The 13,020-nt window shown below is 31.6% G+C and overlaps 2 protein-coding genes across 4 annotated transcripts; both read left to right on the top strand.

Moving 5' to 3' along the window:
* Positions 1-813, top strand: LOC113852323 (EPIDERMAL PATTERNING FACTOR-like protein 3). Its single transcript, XM_027482555.1, has 3 exons — positions 1-112; positions 296-378; positions 586-813. Exons 1-3 carry the CDS (start codon positions 1-3, stop codon positions 811-813), a joined length of 423 nt encoding a protein of 140 aa, XP_027338356.1.
* Positions 814-2,887: 2,074 nt separating this feature from the next.
* LOC113853240 (casein kinase 1-like protein 1) lies at positions 2,888-9,637 on the top strand. 3 transcript variants are annotated; one of them, XM_027483759.1, is made up of 15 exons: positions 2,903-3,386; positions 3,521-3,561; positions 5,021-5,090; positions 5,174-5,322; positions 5,493-5,588; positions 5,673-5,743; positions 7,357-7,418; positions 7,525-7,588; positions 7,671-7,755; positions 7,838-7,964; positions 8,110-8,192; positions 8,282-8,345; positions 8,648-8,754; positions 8,895-8,948; positions 9,012-9,637. In XM_027483759.1, exons 1-15 carry the CDS (start codon positions 3,311-3,313, stop codon positions 9,189-9,191), a joined length of 1,329 nt encoding a protein of 442 aa, XP_027339560.1. In that variant the 5' UTR covers positions 2,903-3,310; the 3' UTR covers positions 9,192-9,637. The 3 variants fall into 3 exon arrangements, with proteins under 3 accessions (XP_027339558.1, XP_027339560.1, XP_027339559.1); XM_027483757.1 differs by having other exon boundaries at positions 2,888-3,386; positions 8,648-8,790; positions 8,895-9,617; XM_027483758.1 differs by having other exon boundaries at positions 8,651-8,790; positions 8,895-9,637.
* Positions 9,638-13,020: the final 3,383 nt, after the last annotated feature.

Here is a 13,020-nt window from a genome sequence, read left to right on the forward strand (position 1 = left end):
ATGAAGACAAGAAGAATGTGCCACATTCTAATGGTCTCAATTCTACTCATCGCGAGTTTGGTTTGTGCAGCAAGCAAGCCTTTGTCCCTCTTTGGTGCTTCAACTCAACAAGGTTAGTAGCTTCATTAGCATACACGTTACCATAGAATCACTTCTTCTTTCACATCTTAATATTACCGACACTTGCTTCACTTCACTTCACTTCAAGTAGCATAAATCCCACTTCCCATTTTCTCTCTCTCTTCTAATGAAATATTGTCTTTTTCACCTTTTGTTGGTTACCACTTACAAACAGCACTATTTAAACAGTCCGCCACAGTAGTTGATCCCACAACCACAATTCAACATGCCTCAAGACATGCTTTTGACCCTACACAGGTACCACTTTGTCTTTTAAGCTTGTAATCAGAGGCAGATGTAATTTTATACGATACTAAAAATTTACGTTTGAATTGTCATATATTCATGTTTATTTTAATGTATTAGTTATAACTTTTTATGAAATTTATAGTTACAGGTATTTTAACGTGTTTTAAACACAGCCTTTATTTGTGATGTGTGTTTTACATGATTATGTTTTGCAAGGGAAATGAAAGAATATTGAAAGCAAAGGGCAATGGGTATGAAGAAGCATTAAGGGGACTGACGAGGCTAGGCTCAACACCACCAAGGTGTGAGCACAAATGTGGAGGCTGCATTCCCTGTGATCCCATTCAAATTCCTACCAACAATGATATTCTGGGGGTTAAGTATGCCAATTACGAGCCTGAAGGATGGAAATGCAAGTGTGGCAATTCTTACTTCAACCCATAATATAACCCCTTTAACAAGAAGAGTTTCTAGTTATGTTTCTGTATAAAGTTCTTGTTTATTATTCATATATGAAGTGACGGTGTTCATATCCTTCCATGTTTGGTTACAACTAACGAATTTTGTGTTAAAACGAACACTTTTTTCACTGCATGGATTTCAGATGATTAGGCGTGATGAAGCTTTGTATTATATATCCAACTAAAATTTATACATAACAAAATAATATTATACAATTGCGTAAATTACACTCACCCTTCTTCAAATTTAATGAAATTTCATTTTATTTTTCCTTTGTCATTCTCCTTGTTTTTTTTTTAAGTTTTGGATTGATGATATAACGATTTTAAAGATAAGTTTTCTTAAAAGAAATAAAATTAAAATTGTAACATAATTCTAACATTATTATTTTAATTTTTTTCTAAAGAGAATGTCGTATATTATTTATATTTACTTTAATTTATTCAACATTAATCAATATGTACTTTAGCTGTGAGGCATTAAATGAAATGTATTGTAGACTGCGAAACACCCTTTTAAAATTTATTCTTACCATCTATTTATTACAAGAAAAGAATCATAAAAATTAAATTATTAAATAAATATAAAGAATATTACAATAGTAACATGTAATTTGTATTTGATCATATTTAGATTTAATAAGATTAATTTAACATTTTGTTTGATAATCAAAACTAAAAGAAAAGGAATAACATTTAACTCATTAAATATCCTTATACAATTAAAGTATAATAAAATTGAGTATTTTATCTTATTTTTTATGCTCATATGTTGACTTAAAGAAATAAACTTAAATTCTTCTTTTTCTTTTATTTACTCCTTGTTTTTATATTTATTTATTTATTATATTATTATTGTCATTGAAATTTTCAACTAAGTTTTCTAAGAGAATCATTACTCAACTAAAACATGATTGTCTTTGATTAAAAAAATACATAATTATCTCGGATAAAGAAAATATGTATGATTTAGAAAAAAAAAAGAAAAAAGAGAACCATTTTAAACAATCTTAAAACTTCCAGTTTTTTTTAATCTCTTGGATGATATGCTGACTCTTAATCAGGTTTCGATTATATTGTATATGTTCATTGCATTAGGTTTTTCTATTCCTATTGCTCCATACACTTATAAAACTAATAGACTCAATGCATGCTAAGCATTATCTGTCAAGTATTATATAAAATATTTATGAAAATTTTAAGATTTATAGAAAACAGAATTAAACTCAATTCACCTCTTCTTAATTTTTATATAATAAACATTTTCCTCCTTACTATTTTTTTTTAGTTTTGTGTCTTTACCTTCAACGATAAGGAGTGGAAACGAAATTAGTTAAATTAAAAGTTCAGGCTTAGCCTGTTTACTCTATATGGTTTTCCGTCAAGAGTTATGTTCTCACAATTGAGTTTCCCAATTTAAAGATTACAGGAGAATACTTTTGTAGATTTTTACAAAACGCATTTCATTTAAAGAAGGTTATTTATCAACTAAAACTTATACTATCATAAATATTACTAGTTTTATTTTTATTTATTTATTTAGTTATAAAAGTTGAATTAATATTAAAGTTATTTTATTATAATAATTAAAGTATTTATATTATTTTAATAATGGAAAGATAAAAGCAATATAACATAGTAGAATACATAATTTTTTTGGTCAAATGATTCTAATAAAATTATTTAATAATCTTATTTATATATTTTTAAATAAATAAGTAAGATTATGGGATAATTCCTAATTATCATTTGCATTTCATCTCAGTAAAATTTATATGTGTTTTATTAAATTAAAATAGACTTTTACATAAAGAATTAAAAAATATGATATATTCATTTTTGAATTTAATAAGTTCATCAAATCTTATAATTATCAATTAAAAATAAAAATATAAAAAATAAAAAATAAATTTAAATTAACGATGAACTAAAAAAAGGGTAAATAAAAAAAGTGACGTTGAGTGACACGTGGGATTAAAAGTCATGTGATGGTGGGGTCCAGTGAGCAGTGACAGCTCAGCGGAAGCTAATTGAGCTTGAACACACAAAAATAACCGACGGTTAGAAAGAATGTTTGTGGTTGCACTGTATCAAATCCAAACCATAATGCATGAGAGAGAATTTTCATTTCCAATTTTCCATCATCATTTTCTTTTAACCCAACCCACACAACACAACACTATTTTCTTCTCAATCCATATCTCTCATTCCCAATTTCATTTTTATTTTTATTAATTTTTTTATTTTTTATTTTTCTGTTTTTCTCTTTTCTTACTCTTCCGTTGTAGCTAACTTTTTTTTTTGCTTTCCGTGGTTTTTTTATCCGATCGATGAACACAGCTTCTTGGTTTCGTCAACTTTTGGCATTAAATGTTTTCCTCTTTTGGAATTTGGCGTTGGGATTAGCTTAGGGTTTCAAAAAATCTCTCTCTCTCTCTCTGTGTTTTTTTTTGTTTTTGGAATTTTTGTTTTTTGTTTTAATGGAACCTCGCGTTGGGAATAAGTTTCGGCTTGGCCGCAAGATCGGCAGCGGCTCGTTTGGAGAGATCTATTTAGGTTGCTTTGCTTTCATTTTGTTATTGTAATTATTGTTATTTTGATTTTGAACTGTTGTTCGTAATTTGCCTGTGTTGTTTTTGTTGTGGTGTTGATGATGATGATGATGATGAGCCTCTTTTTTAATTGAGCAGGTACTAATATTCAAACAAATGAAGAGGTTGCAATTAAGCTTGTAAGTGCTGTTGACCTGACCAATTGTGTTTTGGTTATATTGAATTAGAAATAGAATTGAGTAGTTTTGTTTTTTGTGGTTGAAGTCTGAAGGAGAGGACAATTTGTCAGGCTTTGTATTAACTGTTGTTCAGCCACCAGTGATCTGAAACTGGTTTCATGTGAAGTCAGTTTCTGCAATGGATTGTGAAATTTTGGGTTCGGGTTGCATTTTGTCCTTGTGTTCTTAATGTCATTGATTGGTGTGTTCTATTCCGGGTTGGTGTCTGTGACTGTGTCTTCACTGAGCTTATTTTTTCCAAGTTTTTGGGAGGGTAATGGGGTGGACACTTGAGGGGTTTTCATGAGAGACATTTTTCACTGTTTCGTCACCTGTCTTTATGGTGTGAGCGAAAATTTTGTTATGTAGTAGATTCAAAATTATTGAAGTACTCTATGTCTGCTCCTGTTCAAAGGCAGAATTAAAACATTGTTGGTCTGTCCTGCTTGGTTTAACAGTTAACACTTCAGAGCTGGTTGGAATCTAAGTTCAATTCTTTTAGATGTAAAATTGAGGTGGGCTTGTGTAAATTTTGTATGCATGGGAATGTTGACATGCTTCTAATTGGTGCACTTTTCCTAGCATCGTGATGACTGTCAAAAGCAAGTGTTTTCATTAATAATGTTAGGGATTCAAATAAGGAATGGGCTTTTATTTTTTAATTAGTGAATGGTTCAGATTTTAGATTATTATTTTTTTAATACAATAAGATTATCATGGCCGGCATTGCTTATTACCTTCTATGACATGCATGACTCTAATTTGTGACAAAAGGTTTCATTCATTTCATAGTGCCTTTTTTACCTTTTTATCGCGCCTTAAAATGACTATGCACGTGATGCATATGCTTTATGAGGGAAAATTGCGTTTAGTTGATCTTCCTAGCATACTTTTGCACAATCAATGAAAGAGGTCAACTTGACCAAAGTTGAAAATCATCATGATAATCTTGTAGAAGTTAAAACTTTTAGATCCTGGCTTTTAGATATATGGTTATTCTTTTTAACATTTCTTTGTCCCTCAATTAATTTTTACTTTTGTAGCTATCCATTTTATCTAGAAAGAGTGTACATGTGTGGAACATTTAATGATTAGGCACTATTATTAGTCTCTGAAAGAGAATCCTTTAAAACTATAAAGGTATAAAAGGCTGGCGAAATGAATCATCTGCAAATTTAATACTAATTTATCTGCAGTCTGTGAGATTAACTGTTAAAGTAGACCAATATCCTAATATGGCGTAACATTATTCCTGAAATGGTCTCTACCTGGAGTTTGCTGATCATTTGGACTTTGTTTTTCTTAGGTAATTACTAGATTCTGGATATCTTTGAATGCTCCAGGGCTGATTTTCTTATTCTTTCTTTGTTTCCCCATCTCCTTTTCCTGTTCTTTGCTGCTCTCTGGTCTTTTATATTAGGAAAATGTCAAAACAAAGCATCCTCAGTTGCTGTATGAGTCCAAGTTGTACAGAGTTCTCCAGGGAGGAAGTAATGTCTCTTCTCCTATTTTGTTTGTCTTTATTTGGTTTGCACCTTTATAAGTTGTTCTAACACGAGTTTGGTATTGGCAGCTGGAATTCCAAATGTTAGATGGTTTGGAGTAGAGGGAGATTACAATGTTCTCGTGATGGATCTGCTTGGACCTAGTCTTGAAGATCTCTTTAACTTCTGCAGCAGAAAGCTCTCACTAAAGACAGTTCTCATGCTTGCTGATCAGATGGTAGGCCCTGTGATACCGTAATCTTTCCCCATCTTATGAGTTAGGAGAGAAGTGATACAATTAACTACTGACTTATTTTGGTCCTCAAGGTCCTATTTATACAATTGATTGGAACTAACTACCTGGTTAATTAATAAACTAATGGTGACTCGTGTTTTGTTTTTTTCCAGATCAACCGTGTGGAGTTTGTTCATTCAAAATCTTTTCTACATCGGGATATCAAACCTGATAATTTCCTCATGGGCTTGGGAAGGCGGGCAAACCAGGTGGCTAATCTTGTTCACATGTAGGCTTTGGATTTATTGGATGTTAATGTAGTAGGTATTTAATCCATGTTGAACTACATGCAGGTTTATTGTATTGATTTTGGTTTGGCGAAGAAATATAGAGATAGTTCAACCCATCAACACATTCCTTACAGGTACAAACAAGGATTCAATTACTAATCTAGGTTATTCCTGTTGCTAGACCTTGTTGCCTAGTGGAATTGATATGACTTAATATTGACATTGTAACTTTTCATGTTGTGATTGTTGTCTTAACACCATTTATCCTCAGCTTCATGTTAAAAAAGTTTAGAAAATGTACATACCTGAGGGAGGATGTATACATATGATTTTTTAAGAGCATAATTACATGTTTGCATTATCAAACATTTTGTTGTCAGTAAAGCTAGATCAGCTGCTCATGTTCTAGTTGACTAATATATTGATGGGTGCTCACCCCATCAGATGTCCTTAAATGTATGAAGTTGCTCTGAATGCTTATATTCAGATACTATACACTTGCTGGATTTTGTGCCTTCTTGGGTGTTGATGGAAATTTGAAACAAATTCAGGGATGTTTAAGTTTTTACTAGTTTCTTAAAGCTATGTGAATTTGCATTGTTTTGTAACTTTCAATAATTCTTAGTTTTGAATTTGGTTCTAAATTAGATTAGTATTACAGTCAATATTATTTTTTGACAAGTTTTGGTGATTCCTTGTTGAAATTGAAAATAAAATACAGAGAGAACGAGCATAGAAATAAGGAAATTTTTATTTCAAATAAAAATGATTAGTTTTAAAATCAATTTTTGTAAGATTTATTTTCTTGGTCATGGACCAAACACAACACAATAACATCATTTGACCCCATATAACTGACTTCACATAGTTGGATGAGGCTTTGTGTGTTGTACCAAGACATTGTAAAATCAGTTATTTTATTTTTCAATCTACCTCATAAATGAAATTTAGTGTCTTCCTTGGGTCAGAACTAAGGTTATTATTGTTTGATGGTGCTAAGAAAGCTAGAAATGTTGTGACTTGAGCATGGCTGGCTGTAAACAGAAACACATGTAAGCAGACATTAAGGAATAAGAAAGAAGGAAAGTCAAGAAGGGGATGGGAATAGATTGAAGACTTTCTAGTTTTCTACAATGAGATTCGTGTTAAAACACCTGAAAAGACAACTCCGAATCTGTAATGTAACTTTATTTTGAAGTAATATTTTTGTAGTGTTAATGACAAATACTCTCTTTATGTACTATTTGGCTAATATCAGGACTCAGAGATAGACTTAGATATTAAACTAATCTAAAGAATCCTCATAATCTACTAGAATCCTGAAAATAGAAATTCAGTTATTTTCCTTTATTGAAATTATGATTCTTCTTCATGTGGAATCTTCCAAGTTTCCAAAACTTGGAATGTCTGTGTGTGTGTGTAATATTGATGCCTCTCTTCCTGTATCTTTTATAATTTGTAGACAATTTTTATTTTGCACTGATGCCATTGTTTAATTTTCTATTCAGAAGTAATTTTATTATCTGATTTGTAGGTGGTGAGCTGTGTATTTAATTTAATTATGGGTAGAATGCGTTTTCATGTTGCCATATCATCCTTGTTTAGTGGTTTCTAAGATAAGGTTGTGATTCTTGTTAGTGATGTCACATCGCCGGATTTTATGTAGCCCAGACTTGGCTGGTGTTGTTTTAATTGTAATTTATATTGTTGACGTGAAATGTAATCTACTTGTTTGTTTAAACTGCAGGGAAAATAAGAATTTAACTGGGACTGCTAGATATGCTAGTATGAATACCCACCTTGGCATTGGTATGTATTGTATGATTCTTATGGGGAATTTGTGTTATGCGTGACAAAGTTGTGTTATCTAACTGATATATATTGCTTGGTACTACTTTTATGACCCAATGCACAGAACAAAGTCGAAGAGATGATTTGGAGTCTCTTGGTTATGTCTTGATGTACTTCTTGAGAGGAAGGTGATTACTGCTGTCTACCCTGCATTGTTTTTGTCAAGTGCCATGTTGAATGCCTTTGACCTGATTTATCTTTTATGTGTAGTCTCCCTTGGCAAGGACTTAAAGCAGGAACCAAGAAACAGAAGTACGAGAGAATCAGTGAAAAAAAGGTTTCTACCTCAATTGAGGTGGGTACTGTTATTATTGGCCTCCTTGAATGCATATTTTGCACTATTTCTTCAATTATCTGATAACTTATTGATTATTCAGGCCTTATGTCGAGGTTATCCAACAGAATTTGCATCATACTTCCATTACTGCCGCTCATTAAGGTTTGATGATAGGCCGGATTATGCTTATCTCAAAAGAATATTTCGTGACCTGTTTATTCGTGAAGGTGTGGAATTGTTCTCAATATAGAGTGCATACCATTTGTCTCAGTCCTCAAGATTATTGTGTATATACTTTCTTGTATGATTTGGTTTTCAATTTATGAAAGACCATGTTGGTATATTTGCTCATTACATTTGGCATTTGGACAGGATTCCAGTTTGATTATGTGTTTGATTGGACCATCTTGAAGTATCAGCAATCACAGCTAGCCACTCCTCCGGTACGAGCCATTGTAAGTGATTTTCTTTACTCTTGATTTTTTCCCTTGGGATCTTCCGCACCAGCCATGGATGGAACTCTGAAATGCTTGTTGTATCTTAGGGTCCCAGTGCTGGAACTAGTTCTGCAATGCCACCGGCTGTGACTAATGCTGATAGACAGACAGGTGATTACTTGTCTGGATGTTTCTTAAAGACATCGATGTTTGGTCAGCGTAATACATATTTTTCGTTATTATGCTCTAGTCTAATCCATGCTTATGTCTAGCTTACTATTCTTGGTGTGATCAGAACCTTTCCTGTCATATTTTTAAAATTTAAATATAATTTATTTTATTCGTTTTAGCTGCCTCTTAATTGTATATTTTTTTCAGCAACTCATTAATGTAGGTTCTCTAAGAGCTTTTGTCATATCCCTCCAAGTTTAGCTCTTGAGCTTTCTGTTTCTAATTTTTGTCCTTTCTCACAGGAGAGGAAGAAGGGCAACCTCCTGGTGTGGTGTCGGTGGATTCCACAAGACGAAGAATGTCAGGCCCCATTTTAAATTCTGTAAATATTTCAAAGCAGAAAAATCCAGTCACCTCTGATGCTGCTGTTAATAAGGAAGCCATGGTAAGTTGTTTGGTTGCATGGTTTCCTTGGGTTCCTTTTTAAAAATCAGATCCATCATTCTTAACTCACCAACTATGAATGTAACGTGATGTTAAATCATGCAGTTATCAAGTACCAATATCCTGGGCCAGTCAAGTGGATCATCGAGGAAAGTTGCTGTTTCTAGTAGCCGTGATGTATTTGTTGGTACTGATTTGGATCTTCGTACTCGTACCACTGAGGCTAGCCCTGGAACAACACACAGAATTTCAAGTGGACATAGAAGTTCAGCACTTGGATCTTCAGATCCCAAGAAAGCAGTATCATCTGGAAGAAATGCTTCTCATGTCAAGAATTATGAAACTGCAGTCAAGGGCATTGAGGGTTTGCAATTAGAAAATGATGAGAGGGCCCATTATTAATTTCTCATCTTTTCATGTTGTATATATAAATTTGAGTTGACTGGCACTGCAACAGTTGCGTATGTTACTGAGGTGAGCTGTGAAAGAAATCTGGGCATGCTGTTGTTATACCTTGTGCTCATACTGATCAAGCGGAGAAGCTGGAAGAACTTGAGCTAAATCAGGAGTTGTTCTCGCTGTAAAGCTCAGGTCTAAATTGACACTCTTGTGGCGGGAACCCTAAATTTTGTAACCTTTTCCTGTGAGTTATTACTAATTTACCAGATGCTTACAGTGTCATGTGGACCAGATAGTTCAAAACTATCAAATACCAGCAAAAACCTGTACCCATGTTATGGATAAGATTCAATGTTTCCATGATTGTCTGGAGATTACTGTGGTAATAGGAATGTACAAGACTTCAAGGCTCTTGGAATGTTTCTACCTTGTTAAATCTTATCAGCTTGAATCATTTATTTCTTTAGTTTTTGTTCTCTCGTAATAATATTTGTATCATTTTTATTTCAATATTATCATTTTTATTTCAATATTTTGGAAAGTTTTTGTTTAAATTGGCTGATCGTATGCTCATGTGTGGAATTCTTACTCTCCTTTCGGTTGCTAGCTGATTGAACAAGGACGAGCCTGCTGGTGCGCATTATTTGCACTAGTTAAACATTCAATCTCTTTTGTTCTGATTAAAAACTAATTGAACGTGTTACTAGTAATAATTATATGGATTTGAACGAGCATTTCTCAAATTGATTTCGAATAGAATTGATTTTATGTAAACGTGAGTTAGTTATGAAGTGATTTATTAAGGGTTTATTTACGTAAAAAGTGATTTTTGAATTATTTTGATCAAAATTGCTTTTGGGTGTGTAATTATCATAAACACGTTAGTAACCCATCTTGTCCTCATATGTCATTAAACACTCAAAAACTATGTAAGACATCAGACCCCATCTTATAAGGCTCAGGTGAAGCTAAAGGATATTTGGAGAGCCGCTTAACCGTCAGATCCTAGTTATGCATCCTATTTAGGGTTAAAAGTTCCATTGCTTGCTTAATGAACCTCTGACTCAATTCTTGCAGTTGCTTATTATTTGTAACTAACAAAAGTGTTCTCTCTAAAATCATGCTCCATTACGTTGTTGTGACCTTTTTTATGACAAGAGTGCTCGACATACCGTATAAGCAAACATTAAAATCTGGAAGAACAATATCGTTGTTTACAAAATAACTTTTTAATAAATCAATTTAACCATTATCTCTTAACTTCTAAATCAATACTTTGTACAACGAATTAGATACTTCACAGTTCTCAGAATCCCTTCTATCAAGTGTAAAATTAACATAAACAGAAATGAAGTCATAGTATTATAAGCACCATTAGCATGTCAATGTTGAGAATAAAGTGATCCATTAACTATAACTTTTTGAAGGACCTTGCAAGTTGCACCATAAATATTCATCATACTAAAAATAGAAGAAAAATGTGAGCTCCAATATAACCACATTTAGTCCGCCATGATGCTTACTAGAAGAACATATAATATTGACGAGAGAAGTCAAATTTGGAAAGAAAAAAAAAAAGTAATGAGTAACTTTCCTAAAAGCAACAACTAAAGCAAATTATAATCTATGAACAAAGTAAGGTGTATAATAAGAACACGAACAATCTTTGAGAAATAATTCTTGCAGTACATTTTACTCTCCTCTCATATTAATGGCAGCATCATACCCTTGGCTACAAATCTTTAAAACATCACGAACATATCAAGAAATAACATTGCACAATTCTCTTATAAGAGTAACTACAATAGTATCCTTAACATGTATAAGATAAAAAAAAATTGCTCTTGTATATAATCACTTCTATCCATAAATCTAAAAATAATATTCATTTGTTTCCTTTGTGATTCATTAACAATTACGCAAAATTTAAAATCATCAATCTCTTACCGAATGTACCTTCACACTTTACTAGATACCATGCAAGATCTCCTTTTGAATTCCATGAGAAATGTACTTTGAATTATCTAGAGCATTAGCATTACTTTTGCAGTTTATGATGCTAAGAGTTTGGTCATTTCAAGAAAATTGCCTCTACTTTTTATTTTTGTAATTCACCATGTCCTCTAAAAATGCAAGCTTAAAATGAAAACCAGTTAATTGAATTAATAAAGCTCTTGAGAAATAGTCAATTTTTGCTAATTTGGTAAAAACTCTGAATAGTTTATAATGATACTTTTCATGTGCTTAGATTGATTCAAAAGTTCTTGAATCAGTTTAATGTTACTAACAATGGTGGTAATAATAATGAGCAAAAACTCTTTTTCATATGATTAATAAATGCACAATTCTTCCTAATTTTGATCTTTCTCTATATTGTAAATTCTTTTCTAGTAAAGATATATAATTTAGGACACCCATTTGGATTTTCAATAAACAGCACAAGACAAACGGTTAGCAACATTATTGGGTGGAGATTAACCTTGTCAAAAAGAAAAACATCTGAACTAAGTAGATTGAAGTTATCCTAGATATTTATCTTCACAAAGGGGATAAATTTTAGCGTGACACTAATATAGACGACATTCTAGATAATCTTCACCTCTTTGATTAACTAGACCTTTTCTAGATTTACATTTGAAAGAATTAGTATCAAATTCATCAATTATGTCATTTTGAACCTTAGAAGGTTGCTCATCTAATGTCATTAGTAACTATGGTGATAAAAAAAAATGGTAGAAGTCACGTCAGTTGAAGTGGCCAATAGTAATAGTAATGGTAGCTATTAAGATTGTAGGTGTGGAGTGTTGTTGAATGTAAAATACTATTAGTTTGGAGAAATGATTTTAACTTTAAATTTGAGTTACTAGAGCACAAGTTAGAGATTTTATAATTGAATTGATTTTTTACTAATTTTTTTTAATTGAAAATATGAGTGAGCGTCATATTTATTTTTTATAGAACAAAGCTAAAAATTAATCAAATTTATTTATTTTATCTTTGTTAGAAGTTTTTATCTTGCATGCATCAATTTTTTGTCCTTAAGCATTATGCCTTTTCAAAATTAACAGTACTGCTCCTAAAACATTTGAAATTAATCGCATAAAAAATTATTTAAAAAAGTCCATAATTTACCAACCAAATCAAATGAAAAAATTTGCATAAAACTTAAAAACAGATATTGAAAATTGGAGTATAAACTGAAGTTGTAAAAGCCGAGGTTGCTACATTTTGTAATATGACTATCATTCCTGGCCCCTTTTATCAATAAACCAACATATAAATGTCATTTGAAGTACCTTCATTAGCAAAAAAAAGAAATTAACAAATCAACATGAACAAAATAATTCTGAGGGTGTCTGAAAATGTTTTTTTTTATGTAAAAATAAGTGGTAAAGAAAATTTTGGGGAGCCGCAACCAAGATAACAATTGCCTTAGCTCTTTAGAGATGCAAGTGACTGTTTTACTCGCAATAGTATTATATTTCTCATAATTGGTCATTGTGTAGAGTTTTATTCAAAATGAGAAAGTTTGAGTTTTTTTGCTACAAAATAAAGGGAAGTCGAAAAAAAAAAACTTCTCTCTCCTACCTAACCATTTTCACTGCACGTGAGAAGAATACATGTTTATTTTGGTACCTAATTTCCTGTTCTTAGAAAATGAAAATAGTGAAAATGTGTTTGGTTATTCATTTTTAATAAACAACAAGTTTATTAAATACTTTCTACACGAATTGTAAAATTAAAAACTGTATTCATATTTTTATTGATGAATAACTTTAAATAATTAATAATTATACATAATATTAATTTTACTGTAAATATTTTACATTTT

The sequence above is a fragment of the Abrus precatorius genome, unplaced genomic scaffold (genome assembly GCF_003935025.1).
Source record: "Abrus precatorius isolate BTA unplaced genomic scaffold, Abrus_2018 Scaffold10, whole genome shotgun sequence".
Taxonomy (NCBI): domain Eukaryota; kingdom Viridiplantae; phylum Streptophyta; class Magnoliopsida; order Fabales; family Fabaceae; genus Abrus; species Abrus precatorius.

Bases quoted from the DNA above. Each gene is read 5' to 3' on its own strand.
- LOC113852323 (XM_027482555.1), top strand. From the start codon at position 1: ATGAAGACAAGAAGAATGTGCCACATTCTAATGGTCTCAATTCTACTC. The intron at 113-295 runs GTTAGTAGCTTC...ACTTACAAACAG, and splicing joins TGGTGCTTCAACTCAACAAG to CACTATTTAAACAGTCCGCC. The intron at 379-585 runs GTACCACTTTGT...ATGTTTTGCAAG, and splicing joins ATGCTTTTGACCCTACACAG to GGAAATGAAAGAATATTGAA.
- LOC113853240 (XM_027483757.1), top strand. From the start codon at position 3,311: ATGGAACCTCGCGTTGGGAATAAGTTTCGGCTTGGCCGCAAGATCGGC. The intron at 3,387-3,520 runs GTTGCTTTGCTT...TTAATTGAGCAG, and splicing joins GTTTGGAGAGATCTATTTAG to GTACTAATATTCAAACAAAT. The intron at 5,323-5,492 runs GTAGGCCCTGTG...GTTTTTTTCCAG, and splicing joins TCATGCTTGCTGATCAGATG to ATCAACCGTGTGGAGTTTGT.